Source organism: Stomoxys calcitrans, chromosome 3 (genome assembly GCF_963082655.1).
Source record: "Stomoxys calcitrans chromosome 3, idStoCalc2.1, whole genome shotgun sequence".
NCBI lineage: Eukaryota > Metazoa > Arthropoda > Insecta > Diptera > Muscidae > Stomoxys > Stomoxys calcitrans.
Window position 1 is genome coordinate 185,854,984 of NC_081554.1, and position 24,790 is coordinate 185,879,773.

The 24,790-nt window shown below is 37.4% G+C and overlaps 1 protein-coding gene and 1 long non-coding RNA gene across 3 annotated transcripts; one reads left to right on the forward strand and one right to left on the reverse strand.

Annotated features, from left to right (window-relative positions):
• Positions 1–353: 353 nt before the first annotated feature.
• Positions 354–23,433, forward strand: LOC106085957 (translocation protein SEC62). Of its 2 annotated transcripts, none has more exons than XM_013250443.2 (4): positions 354–497; positions 13,888–14,748; positions 14,809–15,098; positions 22,951–23,433. In XM_013250443.2, exons 1-4 carry the CDS (start codon positions 465–467, stop codon positions 23,030–23,032), a joined length of 1,266 nt encoding a protein of 421 aa, XP_013105897.2. In that variant the 5' UTR covers positions 354–464; the 3' UTR covers positions 23,033–23,433. The 2 variants fall into 2 exon arrangements, with proteins under 2 accessions (XP_013105897.2, XP_013105896.2); XM_013250442.2 differs by lacking the exon at positions 354–497 and adding an exon at positions 6,981–7,200.
• Positions 7,027–7,543, reverse strand: LOC131995826 (uncharacterized). The gene is made up of 2 exons (XR_009397640.1): positions 7,429–7,543; positions 7,027–7,340 (listed from the first exon to the last, which is right to left on the reverse strand). It is a non-coding gene; the product is annotated as an uncharacterized LOC131995826 (long non-coding RNA).
• Positions 23,434–24,790: the final 1,357 nt, after the last annotated feature.

Here is a 24,790-nt window from a genome sequence, read left to right on the forward strand (position 1 = left end):
AGTGCACCCGATAAAAATCAAATTTTTTCAAAAAAAAAATATAAAATCAACAAAATTGTATAGATAAAGCAAGAAAAAATAAATCTTTACAATAGTACATCATAACATTAATGTTGGAGTGTGAAAAAGTGCAATTTCCAAAACATCTCAAATAGGGTGAACGTATGAAATGTTTTTCAAAACGACATAAGCAAAACGATTCAATGTAGACATAACAACTTTTATTAATCCACCTTGAGTTTTCGTCCAACAAAATTGAACGACAAATCATCAAAAAATGGTAATTTAATAGTCACAGTTGTGATTTTTTGAATCGGCTCAGCAGACGAGCCGCCGCCGACGATCACGATTTTGGCTTCGTTCTCTGGTTGCGTGTATTCAATCGTGTATTTATTTGCTGCTCATTTGCGAAAAACTTGGGAAAAATCAAAGAAAAATAATTGAAATATTTAAAACCGCTGACAATGTCGGAGAAGAAACGTTCCCGCAAACGTAAGGTAATGGAAAACGGAAAATTCCTATGAAATATGTTGCAGAATTTTACCAAAGTCAAGTGTTTGTATTGTGAAGCGACCATAAACGAAAGAAAAATTGCTGAAAGATTGGAAAGCGGATGAGGGTACTATAATTGTTAAACTTTTTATTATTGCTTTTGTAACATGGCAAGTAAAACAAAAAAAAGGTTCAATTCAATGTTTTTTTTTGTCTTGCAAGTGTAATTTGTAATCGGTTTTAATTGCCGCCGCTAAAACAAGGGAAATCATACCATAAACCCCTCCATCACAACAAAACAAAAAGTGTGTTTTAGTATTACATATGCTTAAGAGGGGCCGAAGGGCAGATATTTCGTAGTTGTTATTGTTTTGTTATAATCAAATCAGTTCATACGTAGACAAATTTTCCTCATGGATGATGGAGATGAAGAATTAACTGAATATTGCGTTTTATATGACAGTTTTCAGCACCAATGTTGTTGTTGTCGCTTTTTTTTTTGTTTGTTTTTCTCCATGTCATTCATTTTGGAGAATCGAGAAAAAAAATAACGAAAGCTAAAACAACAATAATTAATTGCACCCATCTCATATGGTAAAGATTGTTGGTGTGCATTGGTATGCGTGTTTTTTTTTAGCTGAGAGGTTTGTTGATGAAGTCTGTATTGTTGTTGTTTTGTTTAAGGTCAATGGTGAGAAATAAAAAGGAAGAAGGTTTTTTTTGTTTTATTAGCTGACTAGCCTAACTGACCCCCTACCAACAAAGAGGTGTTTTTGTTTGTATTTGTTAGGGTTTATTTTAAGTAAATGTAAGGCCATATTGTTCCTTTTTCTTTTTTGGTAATCATTTTTAAATTTAGAACTGAACTTTCTGTGTACACGACAAAACTAATGGCTCCACTAACAGACAAACAAACATATGATAAGGTCATAAGACAAGTGAGAGAGTTGTGAAGGCATATGCTAAGGATATAAGATTGGAGCTATATATATATATCATGATTTAGAAATTAATGGACTTAAGTTGATGCTTCCAATATAGGGGACGGCATTTTGAAGGTGCTTATCAGCGATCAGAATGTGGTAGAAGTTAGATTCAATTTACTATGACCCCAAATTATTTCTAAGCGCCCTTTACCAGCTGTGACCGACTAATGAAAAGGCCTTTCAATGAACAATACTCGCAGCAGTTACATGTCACTAAGCTTTCCCTAAGCGATCGGTTATATGGACCGGAATTACTCAGCTTTTCCAAACAAGCCAAGGATCGTGTTATACACTGAGGCGGCAGCCCTTGCCGATGAAGAACTCTATCACGTCCGGTGCGTACAACCGGCTGTCATAAAACGTCAAACTGTTGTGGCGTTGTTGCTGTTGTTTAAGACGGAAACTGAACTGAATATCGAAAAATAAGGATGACATCTATTTTAAAGAATTAAATGACTGCAGTTAACCTGGAGAAAAAATAGATGGCGCTTCTGACTACAATAACCAAATGTGTAACTTGTAGCCTACCCCTGCTGGGAAGTTATTTCAATAACGGAATTCACTCGGTAGCTGTTTACCGTTATCATTTCCTCGTTAATGCCGTTTACACTCGCCTTAGGTACAGCTAAAGACTTCGTTTTACAAAGCTGCATCTCTCGCTGAAGGTCATGAATGTCATACTTGATTTCTCTGGGCTGATGATGCCTATCCACAAGTGGTTTGCTGTTGTTGTAACCACATATTTGTATATTGAGTTATTGATCCTCGTCAAGCTATCTTGTTCCAGTCCGTAGGAACCGTTGCAGCAGGAAAGTTATGGCCATAGATTTTTGTAGGCGCCAAAAACTCGCCTTTTCATATCGAGTATCACAGGCATTGAACTCGTTACCCCTGAATGCCCCCACTGAATGCAGTAGCAGCTAATCTGTATATGGGTATTTCATTTTCGCAACGTATGAAGGCGGCCGTTAGCTCCCAGCTGAACTTCTCGTGATGACGATGAACACCGCAACACTCACCAATGAGAGCTCAGATTTCGAAACTGTGTGGAGCTTGTAGTTATCACCTGCCAAGATAATCACGGTAGTTTGGATGTCTACTAAGTTGGTGATTTGGATGACTACTGCGATAAAAGCCCAGTAACTTCTTTTTAGATTAGTTATTCTATCTAAGCTTGGGTCAGAAACGCTGATATAGCAATGAACTTTTCGCAATAGACCATATCGATCCAAGTGATGCCACAGCTTTTAGCATAGTTGGCGAATCCAGACTGGAGCTAAATTGTTAACACTGACCGGGCAATTGTTTTGTTGTTGTTGTTGTAGCAGTTTGTTGTATTCTATCTTTTGTCTGCTTTATTCTGTTGAGAGTCAAGACCCAGAAACTGCGACTAAGATGGGGTGCGTCCACAGGGGTCTGGGTCTGAGTTGAGTGGGTCTGGCTGGACAGTTAAACAGGTGACGTGTATCGTGCGGTCCCTGGTTACAATCGGGACATACATCTTGCACGTCGGCATCAATACTAGCCAGAACTACTCTGGCTTGCCGGGGGAGGTCAATTTTTTTCAGATGCAATGCGAGGCGTTCGTTCTCCAAGGACTACATTCACCCGTTTATCGCAACTGCTACCGTGTCTGCATGAATGTTGTCTAGACCTGCTTGATATGCCGCTTGATCTAGAGGTTCTCTCTTGTAGCGCTGAACCTCACGCTCTAGATCATGTAGATCTACTTTAAGGCTTCTGGGCGGTGGATATCTATCCACAAGATGATGAGTTGGATGGTCTCTGCGATAACAGCCCAAAAGGTATTGCTTAGACAGCATGTAAAGGGTGATTTTTTTGAGGTTAGGATTTTCATGCATTAGTATTTGACAGATCACGTGGGATTTCAGACATGGTGTCAAAGAGAAAGATGCTCAGCATGCTTTGACATTTCATCATGAATAGACTTACTAACGAGCAACGCTTGCAAATCATTGAATTTTATTACCAAAATCAGTGTTCGGTTCGAAATGTGTTCAAATTTTGACAAATTTTGTTCATGATGAAATGTCAAAGCATACTGAGCATCTTTCTCTTTGACACCATGTCTGAAACCCCACGTGATCTGTCAAATACTAATGCATGAAAATCCTAACCTCAAAAAAATCACCCTTTAGTTATGTCTTCGCACTGGTAGGATCTTTGTCTCCTGATGGAGGTGGTCCTCATGAGAACTGAGGAGACAGCCCGTCGCAGTTTGGAGGGCGGCATTTTGACAGCTGACGTGTCACAAAGCTGACGAGATCACACTGGCGCTGCATAACTTATCACAGACCGGCCAATTGCTTTGTACGTGGTCAACAATGTTTCTTTGTCTGCACCCCAAGTGCTGCCAGCAAGTGACTTGAGGACCTTGTTTCAACTTTTGACTTTATCGCAAATTGGTGTGGCATGTGGGGAGAATTTTTTTTATAGAAAATTTTGTCTAATTTTTTTTCCTTTGCTTAATATATTTTTCTATTTTCTTCCATCATTCTTTTGTGAGAGTATACAAAGAAAACGTGATTTTCTCGATATTGAGTTTGTGAATTTTTAATATCATATTCTATTCCCACATATTTTAGACGATAGAGGAACACACTTGGCTGTAATTATCAATCCCTTCGTAGACACGCGCTGTTATCATCACTATCAGTTGAACATTCAATAATAATTTAAAGCTAAAATATGACGTTTTATCATTTTGATGCCATTCTACCTATTGGGAATCTATTGAATTCATTACCTATCTCTATAAATAAATGAGGCTATAGAGGAGATATTGCTGCATGTGTGTAGCAAATGGAAATTCTAGTCATTTTGATTTATTGGAAGAAAAAAAATGAAATGACAGCTACTAGGAAGATAAACAGCTATATGGGAAATACAATACTAAAAATATCCCTTCTTTCTTTCTCCTTTTTTCAAAAGGAAATTTTATGACAAAAATTTTGATAAAATTTTTTTTACAGAAAAATTTTGACAAAACTTTTTTACAGAAAATTTTTTACACATTTTTATTTCTATAGAAAATTTTTTCAATATTTTATTTTTATGGATATTTTTGTCAAAATTTTATTCCTATAGAAAATTGTGTCAAAACGTTATTTTGTATCGAAGATTTATTTCATTTCCTTAACTTCCAATTGCTTTGCTTATTCAATTTTGTTCACTAGTGTAATCATAGAGATGATGATGGTGCTTAAAAATACTTCATTATTATGATCAAAGTTGAGAGTTCACTACTACTCATAGTTTTTATGTGATTACTCTGTTGCTGCCACACATACATGCATACATATTCCTACGTCATAGCATTTGTCCAAATTTTTTGTATTTCCGTGTCCATTCTTTTGCTTAAAAGCCCAATTTATTTTAGGGTTTGATTTAAGTCTTAAACCAAACTACCTTTCTACCACGTCACTTAAAACGAGTTTCTTGAGAACAAACCGCCTCCCTCCCTACTCACTCAAACAATAGTCAACCAACAAATTGAAGAAACGTGTACGATCCCAATATTTCTCTCTCTCTCTCAGTTTCATACTCTTTATTTATTGTGCGTCTTTGAATAACGTTGTAAGCACTACGTCACTCTCAGGAAATCTTGAACATATGATCTGCTTGGGCGAATTAAAAGAAAACAACACTTGTTGGCCACTGAGATTTTTGGACTTGACTTGTTTACAGCTTATTCTTTGGAGAAAGTTTTCGTTTGGCATTGTGTTGGTATTACTTTGAAGTAGAGATTTTTGTAAGGGTTGCCAAATATGGTTAAAAATGTTACAATACTAATAAAGACAAAGTAGATAAAAGCTAAACTAAAAAGAAGTTAAACGTAAAAAATAAAAGAGATTAAAATCAGAAATTTAAAGTATTAAAGTTAAAAAACGAAACAAATTAAAGACAATTCAAATAAGTTCATTTAAAAAAATAGGCGATATAGGCAAAATGGCCGTAATGACAAGTGGGTTCAGGGATTTAAGGATTCTAAAAGCAAGGATAAACACGTAAAAGCCTGCAGTTCGGTCAGGCCGAATGTTAGGAATCCACCACCTTGGATTCTGCTAAAAATTTATACAAAATAGGGCATAATTTTATTCTACATACCAAACTTCTGTCAAATCAGCAAAAATTAAAGCTTTTAGGAAGCATATAAGGATGATCGAGAGACCGGTTTACATGGGAGTTATATCAGGTTATAGACTGATTTGGACCGTACTTGACAGGGTTGTTGAAAGTCGTAACAGAACACCACTTGTTAAATTTCGGCCAAATCGGACAAAAATTGCGGCTTGCAAGGACTCAAGAAGTTAAACCGGGAGATCGGTTTATATGGTAGCTATGCCAGGTTAACGACCGATTCGGACCGTATTTGGCACACTTTTTGAAAGTCGTCACAGAACTTGGCACAGTTGATGGAAGTCATCCAAATCGGACGAAATTTGTGGCTTCCAGGTGCTCAAGAAGTCAAATCGGTTTATATGGGAGCTATATTCAAATCTGAAACTATATGGTCCATTTGTAGTCCCCGAAAACCTACATCAATATAAAGTATCGGTGCGAAATTTCAAGCGGGTGGCTATACGCGTTGGACCACTATCGAGATTTCGACAGACGGACGGGCGGACATAGCTAGTGCAATCCAGAACGTCGAGACGATCGAGAATATATATACTTTATGGGGTCTTAGACGAATATTTCGAGGTGTTACAAACGGAATGATTAGATTAGTATACCCCCATCCTATGGTGGTGGGTATAAAAAGGTGTCCATTCAATATTTTTAGGCAATAAGGGCATTTGGATCGAATCTTCTCATTTTTTTTTTGATAATTTTCAATTTTCTTCTTGAGCTCGTGCAATTGTCGAAAACGTATTAGTATCTGGCATATTGTGAATATTTGGTCTATGGTGGATGTACCTGGTCTAAACAAAACCACTCTAATCGCAACGCTAATTGTCAGGAATTTTTCTTCTAGCAAGGTTTTAGTCATGATAATGAAAGTTCAGCTAACAACCAATTGGCTTCTACTGCTTTATTATTCTTAAGATGGGCTACCGCAATTTTGAATATATTTTGCTCTCTTTTGTGGCTGTGTTGGAAGCGATCATAGATTTTGAATTTATAAGTATTTTTAAAGTAGCTTCAACTTTTTTATATTTCATCCCATCGAAAAGTCTTTAGTTTGTCGTTTTGTAACCAAAATTGGCAACTCTGGTTTTTGCTATACTTCAAGTCAAATACTAAGCCGAGAGAGGTCGGGCACAGAGCGGGCCGCTCTGTACAAAAAGAGAAGAGTAAAGTAAACATCAATAGTGAAATCGTTGTTGCTGCCAATTGTTGGTACATGTATAGGTATATGGTGGGGGGTTTTTAAAGTGGGGTTTTTTACTGCTTACTCTGCTCTGCTCTGGCTGAGTGGTTGAACTGAGTGAGTGCCTGCCTGGTTGTTGGCTGGTTGGTCATGATTCAGTGATTACTTTCAAACATTACCAACCGCTCAGTAGTTCCATATTACGTTTCAGTATTTTAACATTGATTTGAGCCACAGAGCAGACTTCGCGATCATTTTGTTTATTTCGTTTTTTTTGAGAATTTTTATAGTTTAAAACGTTAAGAAAAAATAGTTTAATAACACAATATGTCTACAGAGGATTTATTAGAGGATGATGGATACAATGTGGTGCCCGAGGATGAACCGGTCGGTTATTTATTAACAAAACAGAGAAAATATTTCTAGAATTTTCCCTTTTTTGGTTTATGGTTAAAGAAGGAAGGCAGTGACGACAATCAAGGCCAAAAAACAGATATTGGTAGTGTTTCCCCTTACTCTCTTCTTAGCTAGAAAAGTGAAACCAAGAAAAACCTTAAACACATTTGTGCAAATATTCTATTGTTAATTGAACTGCAGACAAGTGACTGGCCTTACCTAACTGCCTTTCTCATCTGATACGAAACGGAGTACAACGTGTCACAATCAAGCGAGTTGTGTATTAAAAAAGAAATACTTGCGCGTTTTTCATATGCCACCCTTTAGCTATGTCTTGTTTAAAAGGTTATGATGAAATAATGAAAGCCTACCTTAGCCAGGCCAAACAACACATTAGTGGATTCTCTAATTTAAATTCCATGCGGGTGTTTCAAAATTTAACGGAAGAAGTTTGGAGAAGACCATAAAGTGAATATTTGAATAAAAAACGTAAAATGTATTGGATGACGATGTTATCGATTTGAATTGGCCAGATGACGAATCAGATGTAAGATTTTATTTATAAATATAGTACAAGGCTTTATTGTTGCAGTTGCTTGTAAAATGTTTGTGGTCACCTTAGATTTTTATTGAGAGTTGGCATATACAAATAAAAACTAATGACGCGGATTCAAAGCCCAGGACTTGTGGCATCCTTGCTAAAAGCTTGCTTGCCAGAATCTCATAATAACAGTTTCGCATGCCATAAACCATGTGAAAGGCAAAGGATGTTCCAGGAAAGTCAAGTTCCAAACACTTTCGTAGCAATAAACCATTTTCTGTGTAATACGCACTTTGGGGACTAAGTGCAAGACATATACTATGAGCCACACATTTTGGGGACGTATACTACGCGAGTGATCAGTTATGTTACCCACTTTGGGTCGTATACTCTGTAAAACGCACTTTGGGGACTAAGTATGAGACCTATACTTTGCGCCACACACTTTGGGGATCTATACTAAGTGTGAGTTAAGCCATGCTTTATGCTTCTAGATATATACTATGCTCCACACATTTTGGGGACGTATATTGCGCGAGAACTCAGTTATGTTACCCAAATAGGATGTTTCAGGAAAGTCAAGTTCCAAACGCTTTCAAAGCAATAAACCATGCCGCGCACCTAAGGGACAAGTGTGAGACATATACTACGCGCCATACGCTTTAGGAACGTATACTAAATGTGAGATCAGCCGTGCTTTATACTTCTACATATATACTATGCACCACACATTTTGAGGACGTATACTACGCGAGAAATCAGTTGTGTTACCCACTTTGGGGTCATAGATTATGTACCACACATTTTGGGGACATATACTAAGTGGAAGAGCGCACAACAAGCAGATTACTGGCTTAGGTGTATGTCCATAGTGGCATGGGGCGGATTAATATCTGCACCCTCTTTTCAACCTAACCTAAGTAGAAGATTAGCCACGCACGCACATATATTATATACCACTCACTTTGGAAACATTTATCAAGTACAAGATCAACCGTGCCATATCGCCCACTTTGGGGTCATACACTAAATGCGAGATAAGTCATGCTACATACTTTAGGGACAAATACTATGTATTACACACTTTGGGGACATATACTAATTGAGAAATTGCCTGGCAACGTAGTTTGGGGACCACGTACACACTTTGGGGAGATATACTAAGAGGAGGATCATCCATGCTACGCACTTTGGGAACATACACTATGTTTCATACACTTTGTGGACATATAACATGTGTTACACATTTTGGGGACATATTCAGTCTGCCATACACTTTGAAGTCATTCACTAAATGCGAGATAAGCCATGCTACATACTTTAGGGACAAATACTATGTATCACACACTTTGAAGAATTGCCTGGTAACTTAATTTGGCGATCACGTACCACGCATTTTGGGGACATATACTAAATGCGAGATAAGCCATGTTACATACTTTAGGGATAAATACTATGTATCACACACATTGGGGACATATACTAATTGAGGTATTGCCTGTCAATGTACTTTGGGGACCATGGACTACGTACTTTGGGGACATATACTAAGAGGAAGATCAGCCATGCTACGTACTTTGGGAACATATGCTATGTTTCACACACTTTGTGGACATATAACATGTGCCACACATTTTGGGGACTTATTCAATGTGTTATAATTCTATGCGCCATGTCCTTCGGAGACGTGTTATATGAGTTACATACTTTGGGGACATGTCTTTTGTCTTTGATATTTTGGGGACATGTAGATGCCCTAGAGTGTAAGAAGTTAACCCATTAACGCCTGACTCTTCATTTACTTGTCCGATTTTGATGAAATTTCATATCTTCATTATTTGGAGCAATTAAATTTACGTCGCAATTTTTTTAAAAAAGTTTTTAAATTTTATAGTCAATTCCTACCATGTTTTTACTACAAAAACAATAATTTTTTTCTTTCTATTTTTATAATTTTTTTAATATAGAAACTATCTATTACTATCGAATGTAATAAGACACTAAAACGGTTTCTAGAAATCTCACTCCTGAGAGTTTTGAGAAAATTTATTTGTTTAATTTTTTGACCTTTAAAAATTTACCCACTTTCGACAAGCCAATTTTCCCCCAAAACATGACCTTATATAACGGTAAACATTCAAATTTCATTGGGATACCTTTTTTCTAGCTCGAGCTAGATTTTTCTTGGGTATTGTTCTACCCATTCGGCGCTAATGGGTTAATATTTTTTTTTTACTTGAACTTGTCGAATGCGTTCCATTTTGGTAGGCATATAAAATTCGTTTTTAATCTGCTTATCTTTATGGCTAAGTCGCATAGAACACTCTTCTATTGGGCCAGAATATCAACAAAAAGAGAAAACAAAAACTAATAATAATGATTTTCAAAACATTTGCCTGCAGCTTAAGATTTTGGTTAATGGCCATGTGCGAATGACTAAGAAACTTTCGCTTTTGCATAATCATACATTTTAAATAACTTTGGCATAAAACGCCATGTGGGATTCTTGAGAAGTATACCTAGGAGTGAAAGAATATCAGAAGATTAACAACAATGTATATGAACACACAAATCGATTAAAATTTGCGTAACAGTTCAAAAGATCATAAAATTGTTCGATATTGGTGTTAAGGAGAATCCCAGTAGCATTACGCAGTTATGTTGCGTTGCCCACTTGGCCTTGCATGACTTGGCACTTAGCGGTAAAGGAGTTCTCTTTACCTGTACCTTTTGGGGGCATTATTACAGGGCCTTGTTAAGTTATTCTGCAACACCGGGGAGGACAAAACATTAGGTCAATGAATCAAACAATTTTCTATGGGAGAATTATTTTTTAATGAAAATTTTTTTAGTTTTTTTTTTAAATTTTTATTTCGTTTAATTTTTATACCCTCCACCATAGGATGGGGGTATACTAATTTTGTCATTCTGTTTGTAACTACTCGAAATATTCGTCTGAGCCATGTCCGTCTGTCTGCCGAAAGCACGCTTCCGAAGGAGTAAAGCTAGAATCTTAAAATTTTGCAAAAATACTTCTTATTAGTGTAGGTCGGTTGGTATTGTAAATGGGCCATATCGGTCCATGTTTTGATATAGCTGCCATGTAAACCGATCTTGGGTCTTGACATCTTGAGCCTCTAGAGTGCGCAATTCTTATCCGATTGGAATGAAATTTTGCACGACGTGTTTTGTTATGATATCCAACAACTGTGCTAAGTATGGTTCAAATCGGTTTATAACCTGATATAGCTGTCATATAATCCGATCTTGGGTCTTGACTTCTTGAGCCTCTAGAGTGCCCAATTCTTATCCGATTGGAATGAAATTTAGCATGACGTGTTTTGTTATGATATCCAACAACTGTGCCAAGTATGGTTCAAAACGGTTTATAACCTGATATAGCTGCCACATAAACCGATCTGGGCCTTGACTTCTTGAGCCTCTAGAGTGTGCAATTCTTATCCGATTTGAATGAATTTTTGCACGAAGTATTTTGTTATGATATCCAACAACTGTGCCAAGTATGGTTCAAATCGGTTCATAACTTGATATAGCTGCCATATAAACCGATCTGGGATCTTGATTTCTTGAGCCTCCAGAGGCCGCAATTATTATCCGATTTGCCTGAAATTTTGTACGACGGATTTTCTCATGACCATCAACATACGTGTTTATTATGGTCTGAATCGGTTTATAGCCCGATACAGCTCCCATATAAATCGATCGCTCTATTTTACTTCTTGAGCCCCCAAAGGGTGCAATTATTCGAATTGGTTGACATTTAACACAGGTCTCCAACATATAATTTAATTGTGGTCCAAACCGGACCATATCTTGATATCGCTCTAATAGCAGAGCAAATACTTTCTATACTTTTTTTTGCCTAAGAAGAGATGCCGGGAAAAGAACTCGACAAATGCGATCCATGGTGGTGGGTATAAAAGATTCGTCCCGGCCGAACTTAGCACGCTTTTACTTGTTTTAATTTATTTTTTTAATTAATTTATATTTATACCTACTACCGTAGGATAGGGGGTATATTAATTTAATCATTCCCTTTTACAACACATCGATATATCAATTTCCGACCCTACTAAGTATATATATTTTGGATCGTCGTAAAATTCTAAGACGATTAAACGATGTTGGTGTGTCTGTCCGTCCGTCTGTTGTAATCACTCTACAGCCTTCAAAAATTGAGATATTGAGCTGAAATTTGGCACAGATACGTCTTTTTGATGCAGTCTGCTTAAGTTCTTGAACGAGCCAAACCGGACCATATTTAGATATAGCTGCTATATAGACCGATCTGCCGATAAAGGGCCTTATGCCCATAAATGCTTTATTTTTTATACGATTTCGCTGAAATTTGAAACTGTGGGTTATTTAAAGCCTCTCGACATCTGACCTAAATATGGTTCTGATCGGACTATATTTAGATATAGCTGCCCTATAAACCGATCTGGCGATAAAGGGTCTGAAGACCATAAAAGCTTTATTTATTACCCGATTTTGCTCAAATTTGAAACAGTGAATAGTTCTAGACCTCCCAACAAAGGTCCTAAATATGGTTTAGATCGGAATTTATTTAGATATAGCTGTCATGTAGACCGATCTGCCGATAAGGGGTCTGAAGCCCATAAAAGCTGTATTTATTACCCGATTTCGCTGAAATTTCAAACAGTGAGTAGTTTTAGGCGTCCCAATAAAGGACCCAAATATGGTTCTGATCGGACTATATTTAGATATAGCTGCCATGTAGACTCTCAAATACCTTTCATTTGTCAATGAAGGTATTTGACGTATTTTTAGGATAAATAGCGCCACCTAGACCTGAACCGAAATTTTAATGTCATATTCCTAATCTACTCCCAAATATCTTTCATTTGAATCAGATATAGCCGTGGTCGGCTGATATGCCCATTTTGTTGTATTGGGTTGCCCAAAAAGTAATTGCGGATTTTTCATATAGTCGGCGTTGACAAATTTTTTCACAGCTTGTGACTCTGCAATTGCGTTCTTTCTTCTGTCAGTTATCAGCTGTTACTTTTAGCTTGCTTTGGAAAAAAAGTATAGAAAAAGTATATTTGATTAAAGTTCATTCTAAGTTTTATTAAAAATGCATTTACTTTCTTTTAAAAAATCCGCAATTACTTTTTGGGCAACCCAATATTTGGAGATGGGCCGACCTTCTATTACTTGGACCTAATTTGTTATGCCATATTTGTAATCTACTGCCGAATACTTTTCATTTGAGTCCCTTATTGCTATAGACGTTCAATTTGTCTGCTTGGAGGAGTTTTGGGGTTAGGGCGACTTCCTGGATACTTGGATCCAATTTTTAGTATAATGTAGGCACTCTACTCTTCAATACCTTTCATTTGATATCCATATTGTCCTTATGGGTCCAATTTTGATTTCGGCTGCTGTTTTTGGGTTAAAGGGGGAGCGTCCGCCCCGTTCCGATAACAACAAATTATAAAGCCTGTTCCTTCTTCCTGACTATATTCGTGATCTACTGCCGAATACCGAATTTCAGTACCATATTATCGTGCTCGTCCAATAAACCTATTTTAGGGCGGCCCCCAGTTACTTAGACCCAATTTATATAACCACCACAATAGGATGGGGTATACTAATCTAGTCATTCCGTTTGTAACACCTCGAAATAATAATCTAGGACCCCATAAAGTATATATATTCTTGATCGTCTCGAAATTTTGATTCGAACTAGCCATGTCCGTCCGCCTGTCAAAATTACGATAGCGGTCGAATACGTAGAGCTAACTGCTTGAAATTGTGCACAGATATTTAAGATTGATGTAGGTCGTTGGGGATTGCCAATGGGTCATATCGGTTCAGATTTGTATATAGCTCCCATATGAACCGATCTCCCGATTTGGCTTCTTGAGCCTCAGGAAGCCCCAATTTTAATCCGATTTAGCTGAAATTTTTTACTGTTATGACTTTCAACAACTGTGCCAAGTAAGGTCTAAATCGGTTTATAACCTAATATAGCCCCCATATAAACCGATCGCCCGATGTGACTTCTTGATATCTGCACCCTCTTTTCGACCTAACCTAACCTATTTGTAAAACTAATCCTTTGATTTTTGTTTTTTTTTTATTTTTTTCAGGAATACACTGGCCCTGGAGAAAATCAAGAATTGGAAAAACCTTCCAAAGATGAGCTTAAAGTCGCCAAATGGATGAAAAAGAATGTTAAGACCAAGAAAACTAAATTCTTAAGTCACAATGTGGAATATTTCACTTCAAACAAAGCCATCGATGCTTTAATGAAATCCAAATTTGTCGAAGGCTCTTCGCCGCTCTTTACCACAAGAGAACAGGCGGTGGATTTTCTTGACATCATGCTGGAGCACAAATTTTTCCATCGAGCAAAAAAAGTGCCCATTAGCATAGAGGAATTGCGTACGACCACAAAAGCGACAACGAAAGAAGAGGGCAAAAAGGAAGGCTCAGCAGATAAATCGCCTTCTACTTCAGCTGCTGCTGCTGCAAAGAAAGATGAGAAACGTGAACTTGAATCTAATGAAGCTGGCGAACAGAGTGCCAATAATGGTGCTGGCAGTGATGAGAATGGTGGACAATCGGCTTCCGGTGAAAAGAAAGAGAAAAAGAAACGCAAAATTCGTTTGGATATGCATCCCGAGCAGGTGTTCGTTGATGGCTCCGAGGCCTATGTGTGGATATTTGATCCCATACCCATACACTATTGGATATATGGTTTAGTCTTGCTGCTGGGAGCCATTGGCATATGCATGTTCCCCCTTTGGCCTCCCATGTTGCGTAAGGGAGTGTATTATCTGTCATTGGCCGCTGCGGGTTTCTTAGTTTTCATATTGGCTTTGACGGTATTGCGTATGATCATATTCACCATTGTGTGGGCGGTGACTGGAGCCAAATTGCATTTCTGGATATTCCCCAATTTGACCGAGGATGTGGGCTTCTTTGCTTCATTTTGTCCTTTATATGAGGTGAGTGTTTTTGTTAAGCGATCTTTGCGAGAATATCTTTTTAAATTTTCTTTGTTTTAGAGCAAATATGTCAGTGGCGAAGATGATGATGATAAGAAATCCAAAAAATCCAAATCCAAATCTAAAAAATCCAAAGAAAAAGACAGCGATTTGGAGGATAATGACAATGAGGATGTACCCGCCGACACTGAACCTTTGGAGCCGGAAAAGATTGAGGAAATCAAAGAGCATGATGCCGATGTTTTGCTAAGGCATCGCAAGGTGGCCGGCTCTGCCAACGAAGAGGAAGAATCCCACAGTGGCAGCAGCAGTGCCAATGAGGCAGCCCAAGATTCCGAATCAGCTAAATGGTGAGCATAGAATTAGAGAATCTCTTAGTTAACCTTTAAGAAAAATGAATGAATACCTATATACAAAAGAATTTTTTTCTCAAATTGTTGTTTTGCTACACATTCTCCTCGAATCAGCAGGGTCCATATGTTCCTTATCCTAATATAAAGTTTTTTTTTAAAATTTTTTTTTTATGTTTTATTCACAAATTGTTTTTTTTTTTACTTTGCTCAAGCTTTGTATTTATTTTAATTAGCCTTTTTACTACTTACCTTCATTATATGATAATATACCTACTATAATATACTACTAACTTTGTATAAACGAAAACGCATGTCTTAAATTTTTTTGTTAAAAAAAAATATTTTTTTAAAATGCTTCTGAATAAATGCTTTAAATGTTCATAACGACAATATAATCATCATAATTTATTGGCTATGGAAAAAAACTAGAAATGCATTCTATACCTCCTGTACCACACTCATACCATATCTCAGCTGTATAGGGGAAAACTTGGGCCTCTGGTAACTGAAGAATTTGATACAACTCACAATTTCAGCGAAATCGGGCAGCAAATGCGACTTTTTCAGGTTTAAGACCCTAAATCTGGATATTGGTTTTGTACAGCAGCTATATCTGGATATGAATCGATAAGGACCATATTCGGTTCGCATATCGGAAGATCTAGTACAACTCACTTTTCCAAAAAAATAGTGAATTCAGTTAATAAATGCGCTTTTAATGGACCAAACATCATGAACAGAGGGATCGGCCTATATGGCGGCAATAGCCAAATATGCAAATTTTGCCCCTGAACATTCAACTAAGGAACAGGGATAAACTTTCCACATATCAATCAGTACAGTCCGATTTAAGTTTAACTTCAATGATAAGGGGCATCCTTTTTATAGTCGAGTCCAAATGGCGGGCCGCAGTGCAACACCTCTTTGGAGAGAAGTTTTTAGATGGCATCGTACCTCACAAATGTTGCCAGCATTAGGAAGGAAAAACCACCGCTGAAAAATTATTTTTATGATGGTCTTCCCAGGCGTCCATCGTCATAGGCGGACATGCTAACCTCTGCGCTACGGTGGCCTCCATATAGCCTAACCGAATAGTATATTGCTTGACTAACAATTTAACAATATAAGTGCCTTTATCTGAATCCCATATGATCTTTATTGGTCTTCGAATTTATGTTTGGATGTAAGGTGTACTCCCAGATACATGGCCCTGAAAAAATATCAGCATCGTGCTCTTCTCTCAAATGCCATTTATTTAAAGCCCATATTGCCATTGGCTTAAGAGGAGTTTACAGGGTGAGGCGTCCCCCAAACACATGGCCCCAAAATAGGTTAACAAATTCGTTTTCTAATCTCAAATACGTTTCATTGAGCCACATATTTGGATGGCCGAAATTTTTTTTCCCTTTGGGGGTGTTTTGGGAATGGGGTGATGCCCTAAATACATGGTCCTACATTTGGATATAAAATTCGTATTCTGCTCCCAAATACCTTTATTTGAGCCCCATATTGCGATGGTCACTCAAAAATTGTTGTTTGTCGGGTATTTTGGGAAAGGCTTAGACCCCCCAGAAAATTGGTTCCGAAAATGGCTATCAATTCTTACTCTACCCCCCCCCCCCCCCCAATACCTTTCATTTAGGCCCACATTGTCATGGTCGGTAAATATGCCCGTTTTAGGGGTATTTTGGGGATTGGGGTGGTCGCCCAAACACTAAGCCCGGAAAATATATCAGTAACGTTCTCTATTCTCGTATATCTATATATCATTTATTTGAACCTCATATTGCCATTGGCCTCAAAATTGGATATCGAATTCGTTTTCAAATCTCATTTAAACTTCTTATTGCAAAAGTCAGCAAATATGTCCGGTTTGGGGTATTGGCCCTAAAAACTATGAATATTTAGTTCCACTCTTTTTAAGACCCAAATTGTCTTGGTCAGCAAATACGTCCTATTTGGGGGTTGTTATGGTGGTGGGACGTCCCCTAGACGTGGTCTACTCCCAAATACCTTTAATTTGAGCCCCATATTTCCATAGTCGGCAAACATGACCGGCTTGGGGGGTGTTTTGGGGGATGGGCGGCCACACTGTGAGTTGGCCTTGAAAATATACATCGGATTCATGTTCCACTCTAAAAACCCTCTTATTTGAGCCTCATATTGCAAAAGTCAGCAAATACTTACTATTTGGGTGGTGTTGTGGGGGTGGGGTGGCCCCATAGACACTTTTCCCAAATATTGATATCAGATTCGTGCTTTACCCCCAAAGACCTTTCATTTAAGCCCCATATTGATGTGGTCGTAAATTTGTCCTCTTTGGGGGAGGTTTTTGGGGAGAGGCGGCCCCCCAAACACTTGGTCTCATATTTGGATATCAGATTCTAATTCTACTCGCAAATACCTTTCATTTGAGCCCCATATCGCTATGGTCGTAAATTTGTCCCCTTTGGGGGATGTTTTTGGGGAGAGGCGGCCCCCAAACACTTGGTCCTATATTTGGATTTCAGATTCGAATTCTACTCGCAAATACCTTTCATTTGAGTCCCATATTGCCAGGGTCAGTAAATAAGTCCTGTTTGGGGAGTGTTTTGGGGAAGGGGTCCACCCCCCCCGAAACGTGGTCCCACATTTGGATATCAGATTCGAATTCTACTCGCAAATACCTTTCATTTGAGTCCCATATTGCCATGATCGGTAAATATGTCCGATTTAGGGATGTTTTGGGGGGTTGGGTTGGGTGTTGTGGGGGTGGGATGGCCCCATAGACAATTTTCCCGAATATTGATATCAGATTCGTGCTTTACCCCCAAAGACCTTTCATTTAAGCCCCATATTGATGTGGTCGTAAATTTGTCCTCTTTGGGGGAGGTTTTTGGGGAGAGGCGGCCCCCCAACACTTGGTCTCATATTTGGATATCAGATTCGAATTCTACACTGAAAACTCTTTAATTTGAGCCCCATATTCCCATAGTCAGTAAATAAGTCCTGTTTGGGGGGTATTTTGGGGAAGGGGTGGACCCCCAGAAACGTGGTCCCACATTTGGATATCAGATTCGTATTCTACTCGCAAATACCTTTCATTTGAGTCCCATATTGCCATGGTCGATAAATGTGTCCGATTTGGGGGTGTTTTGGGGGTTGGGGTGGTCCCCCTAACACTTGGTTCGACAAATGGATATCAGATACGTTTTCGTATCCTAAATACCTTTCATTTAACTCCCATATTGTCGTGATTGGTCTAAATATATATTTGGTAGGTTTTAGGGTGGGGCAGCCCCCCTAGGTACCCCATCCGAAATTTGGATACCAAATTTTTATTTTTAGGGTACTATATGAGAGCACACAAAATTTCGCTTAAATCGCACCAACCATCTCCGAGATCTGGCGTTTCTGAAAATTAGGGTAAGGGGGAGGGTCCGCCCCCCCTTCAGATATCAAAAAATGTAGTACCCTATTTTCACCACGGGATCATTATGTACCATCTGTGAAAATTTCAAAAAAATCGGTTCAGCCGTTTCTGAGTCTATAAGGAACACACAAACATACAAACAAACAAACAAATCTACAAACAAACACAAATTGATTTTTATATATAAGATGTGCCTTAAATCGGCAGATCGGTTTATATGGCAGCTCCTTTCCCTAGGGAAAGAATACTAAAACTACTCTTTCTCAAAGGAATTTAACTACCCTTTCCCAAAGGAAAGAGTATTTAACTACCCTGGTAGTAAAACTACCCTTACCCACGATGAGGGGTATTAAAACTACTCTTTCCCAAGTTAAGGTGTACTTAAGCCACCCTTTCCAAAGGGAACGGTAATAAAACCATCCTTCCCAAAGGGAACGGCAACTAAAAGCTACTAAAACTACCCTTTCTCAAAGGAATTTAACTACACTTTCCCAAAGGAAAAGGTATTTAACTACCATTTCCCAAGGAAAAAGCAAAGGGTACAAAAACCACCCTTTCCAAAGGGACAAGGTACATAAATCACCCTTCTCAAATTGAAAGGGTACTAAAACTACCCTTACCAAAGGTAAAGGTTACTAAAACTAGTCTTTCTCCGGGGAAAGGATATGAAAACTTACCCACGGGAAACTACCCTTACGCGAAGGGAAAGGCTACTAAAACTACTCTTAGTTAAGGGAAAGGCTACTGAAACTATCCTTAGACAAGGGAACGGGTACTAAAACCGCCCTTACCCTTTTCAAAGGGAAAGGGTACTAAAATTACCCTTACCCATGGCAAAGGGTACTAAAACAACGCTTACCCAAGGGACAAGGTACTAAAAATTCCCTTACCCAAGGGAAAGGATACTCAAACTATCCTTACCGAATGGAAATGGCACTAAAACCACCCTTACCCAAGGAAAAGGGCACAAAAACTACCCTTACCCAAGGGAAAGAGTGCTAAAACTACCTTTACCCAAGTAAATGGGTATTTAAACTACCCTTACCCAAGGGAAAGAATACTTAACCTCCTTTCCTTAAGAAAACTACCCGTCCTTATGAAAAGGTGCTAAAAATACCCTTCTTTAAGAGAAAGGGTACTAAAACTACCCTTCTTTAAGAAAGGGTACTAAAACTACTCTTCCTTAAGAAAAAGGGGACTAAAACTACCCTTCGTTAAGAAAAAGGGTACTAAAACTACCCTTCGTTAAGAAAAAGGGTACTAAAACTACCCTTCGTTAGGAAAAAGGGTACTAAAACTAAGGGAAAGGGATAGCGACTTTACTTCGCACACAGCAGATATTCTGTAGTTTCCTCTTCCTCGGTTTCCTCCATTTTCCAATCAGAAAGTAACCGTAACCGAGGCGACGATATGAAAACTGGAAGAAAAGGAAGAGGTTTCCGATCGGACACCTGAGATGAACCTTGAGGTCGAGTGCGAGGCACTGCTGCCAGCGGCACAGTCTTGGATTGACGGAACCTTAGTATTGCCATCTGAAAGATCATGTTACAGGGATGGATCAAAGCTAGAGGACCGAGTTGGCCTGGGGGTCTTGGTTAACCCGAAACCTTTCGGGTCGACGCACACCGAGTTTAGGGCGTGGGCGATGTAAAATCGTTGCGGCAAGTGATAGCATGTGTACGGCATGCGGGGAAGAAGATGAGACGTTGGAGCATTTCCTTTATCATTGCCCGATTTTTGCGTCTAACAGATACTGGCACTTAAGTGGGGACGCAATAGGCAACATGAACCAACTTAGGGTCGTGGCATGGAAAACAATTAAGGATTTTGTAAGTAGCACAGAATTCCTAACATAGATTTTTTTTTGAGGTTACTTTTTAGATTTTAGAGCGCACAACAAGCCGATTACTGGCTTAGGTGTATGTCTATAGTAGCATGGGGCAGATTACTATCTGCTCCCTCTTTTCAACCTAGCTTTACCTAAATCTACCCTTTGCCAAGGGAAAAGGTAATTAATTTACCTTTCCCAAGGGGTACCAAACGTTTGGTACCCTTCCAAACGAAGGGGTACTAAAACTCGTACCGAAAGAAAAGTGTACTAAAACTTCCCTAACGCAAGGAAAAGCGTACTAAATCTACCATTACCCAAGCAAAAGGATACAAAAACCACCCTTATCCAAGGTAAGGGGTATTCAAAATACACTTTCTTAAGCGAAAGGGTACTAAAATTACGCCTATGCAAGAGAAAGGGTACTAAAACCTCTTTCGTTTAAAGAAAGTGTACTAAAACTTCCCTTTCATAGGGGAAATAGTACCAAAACTTCCTTTTCCCAAGGAAAGGGGTTCTCAAACTATCCTTCATGTAGGGGAAGTGAAAAAGTTAAGAGAAAGGGTACCAAATCTGCCCTTTCCCAAGGGTACTAAAACTACCCTTTCTCGAGGGTACTAAAACTACCCTTCCTTAAGGGTACTAAAAACAATTCTTCCACAAGGGTATTAAAACTACTCTTCCCGAAGGGTATTAAAACTACTCTTCCCGAAGGGTACTAAAACTAACCTTTCCCAAGGGTACTAAAACTACCCTTTTCCAAGGGTACTAAAACTACCCTTTCCCAAGGGTACTAAAACTACCCTTTCCCAAGGGAACTAAAACTACCCTTTCCCAAGGGTACTAAAACTACCCTTTCCTAAGGGTACTAAAACTACCCTTTCCCAAGGGTACTAAAACTACCTTCTCTCATGGGTACTTAAACTACCCTTTTCCAAGGGTACTAAAACTACCCTCCCCCAAGGGTACTAAAACTACTCTTTCCCAAGGGTACTAAAACTACACTTTCCCAAGGGTACTAAAACTACCCTTTCCCAAGGGTACTAAAACTACCCTTCCCCAAGTGTACTAAAATTACCATTCCCCACGTGTACTAAAACTACCGTTCCCCAAGGGTACTAAAACTACGCTTCCCCAAGTGTAATAATTCTACTGTTCCCCTAGGGTAATAATTCTACTGTTCCCCTTTCCCAAGGGTACTAAAACTACCCTTTGCCAAGGGTACTAAAGCTACCCTTTCCCAAGGGTACTAAAACTACCCTTTCCCAAGGGTACTAAAACTACCCTTTCCCAAGTGTACTAAAACTACCCTTTCCCAAGGGTACTAAAACTACCCTTTCCCAAGGGTACTAAATCTACCCTTCCCCAAGGGTACTTTAACTACCCTGACCCAAGTGTACTAAAAATACCCCTTCCAAAGGAAAAGTGACTTCCATCCGCACACAGCAGACAATCTGAAGTTTTCTATTCCTCCATTTCATTGCAACTTCTACAGAAAACCTTAGTGTCAACCATTAGACTATCAGCATATTTTCGGGTAACCGTCATATCGGATACTTCATTGAGATTTTGTTCTAGTAAACACGTCAACAAAGCGATAAACCACTTCAAGTTTAGATTGGGCCACATCATCTCAATTCAAAACAAAGAAACATATAGACAGACAGACGAAATAACGAAAACAAAATTGATGCATGAGAAATCTTTATTTGACATGGTCTTGAGTTTATGTGTGAAGTCGCAAAAAACGTCATAAAAAGTTACGTGCTGGGCGATAATTGTTTCAGAATACTTTAATGGGTTTCTGTTATCAATGCACTTGTATGGCTTGGTAAGACACAATTTTAAAAGTATTCTCTTGCCTTTTAAACAACTATTGGTTTGCCCAAAAAGTAATTGCGGGTTTGCCCAAAAAGTAATTGCGGATTTTTTGAAAGAAAATAAATGCATTTTTAATAAAACTTAGAATGAACTTTAATCAAATATACTTTCTTTACCCTTTTTTTCTAAAGCAAGCTAAAAGTAACAGCTGATAACTGACAGAAGAAAGAATGCAATTACAGAGTCACAAGCTGTGAAAAAATTTGTCAACGCCGACTATATGAAAAATCCGCAATTACTTTTTGGCCAACCCAATACAATAGCCGACCAATAGTTTGCGAACTATCTCATTTGTCAATGGATACCATTCTCCATAGAAATGGAACTCCAAAATGGGCATTGTCTTCTTAGATTTGCCAATGAGAGGCATTTATGCATCAAGACCTTAGATGTTTTGAAGTGCTTGTTGGTGAACCGGTTAGGACATATAGATGTTAAGGGTGTTGCCTATACAAAAGTTGATGATTGAGATTGCTGATGTCAAAAAATTACCAGATGATGCAGTAGCTTCGCATGCATCTGGCTCTATTCGGAGTTGTGGGGCTGCGACGACGAGTCCTGAATTTTGAAAATTGAGTTTCATACTGAATTTATATAAACGGGGTCAATCTGCTGTTGTAAATAGCCTGCCATGGGTTATGAATTTTGAAAATTGAGTTTTCTAGTGAAATAATTTTAACTTTTTTCTTTTAATTATTTACTAAGATGCTACTTGTTTTTCTTTACAGTTCACAAAATCACTCTGAATCGGAATCGGATGGCAAAGACTATGAAATAATCAGTTCAAGTGAAGTGCAAAATGTGAAATGAAACCAACATCAAACAGCAACAGGCGAAAATAGCAATTTTACAACCATATGACACGAATACCAACATTCACATCCACTCTAAGAACCAAATGCTCTGCTAATGGAAATCAATGGAACAGCCAATTTAACAGCCAAGCAGCAGCAGCAGCACAACCCAGAAGCAAATCATAAAAATTAGTAAAAAAATTTTTAGAGGAAATAAAACAAAAGCTTAAATAACAACTACCAACTCAGACCATATATACACACATATTTGCGTACATACCAACATATGTAAACATATACACAGACAGACAGACAGACACACATGCAATTTCGTTCGCATATATAAATGTCCATTGTAAATTATATTTGGCTTAAAAATAGAAAAACAAAAACAAAATATAAGCTCTGGCATAGACAGTCTTGCTTGCAATTTCTCTTACTGTAACTGTTGTACTCCAACTGTCTCTCTCTTTCTGTTTCCTTTTCTCTCTCTCTCTGTTATATGAGGATTTAAGTAACGATTTTTAAAGTTAAGAGAAACGAACTTAAATTTTATTAACCACTTACTTATGTGTTGTACTGCTGAAGAAAAAAAACCGTATGAGTATCAAGAATTTAAAAAATATAAATGGGCTAGATTAGGCTCCTCTTTCCAACAAAAAAAAAAAACAACAACAACTTAACAAAAAGTGATTAAAAATGATCTTTGCGATAATTTTACTCTTATTACTTTACTAAGAATTAGGGAAATCCATAAATCGAAGAAAAACACAATAGAATTTCAAAAAAAAAAAACAACAACAACAATGAAAATGCATTTCTTGTAGAGCAAATATTTTTGTTAAATTTTTAATTTTTATAAAGAAAAAAAAAATCATAAAAGCAAAAATTTTCTTCAATATTTATTTTTAAAGAAAAGAGTTTTTAATTTTTTGTAGAAAACATTTAAAACTTCCTTGAATCTGGAGGCGGAAAAATTTTTGAGAAAATTTTTTATAAAAAAAACTTTTTGAACTTTTCTAAAACAAAGTTCCCTATGAACTTATTTTTATGAACTTTTTCTAAAAACAAGTTCCTTATAAACTAATTTCTACAAACATTTTTGTAAAAATGGTCTTATGATGATGAAAAGAAAAATTATAAAATTCTAAAAAAAAACATTTTTTTAGAATTTTTTTTTAAGAAATATTTTTAAAAATTTTTCAAAAAAAAATTTCCTCTAAAAAAACTTTAAAACTTTCTTGGTTTTGGTGGGGGAAGAGTTTTTGAGGAAATATTTTATAAAAAACTCTTTTTGAATTTATTTCTAAAACAAAGTTTACTATGAACTTATTTTTATGAACATTTTCTAAAAACAAGTTCATTTTAAACTTTTTTCTACAAACAATTTTCCTACAAAATTTTTTCTAAAAAGGGTCTAATGATGATGAAAAAAATTTTTTTTTTAAATTTTTTTTAAGAAATATTTTTACAAATTTAAAAAAAAATTATAAAATTATTTAAAAAAAAAGAATTTTAGAAAAATTTTTTAAGAAATGTTTTTAAAAATTTTTCATAATAAGTTTTTTTCTAATAAAAAACTTTAAAACTTGCTTGAATCTGATGGCGGAAAAGTTTTTGAGGAAATTTTTTATAAAACAAAACTTTTTACTAATTTCTAAAATAAAGTTCCCTATGAACTTTTTCTATGAACTTTTTCTAAAAACTTTATAAACTTTTTTTCTGCAAACATTTTTCTTAAAGGTTTTTATCTTAAAAAGGTCTTATGGTTCTT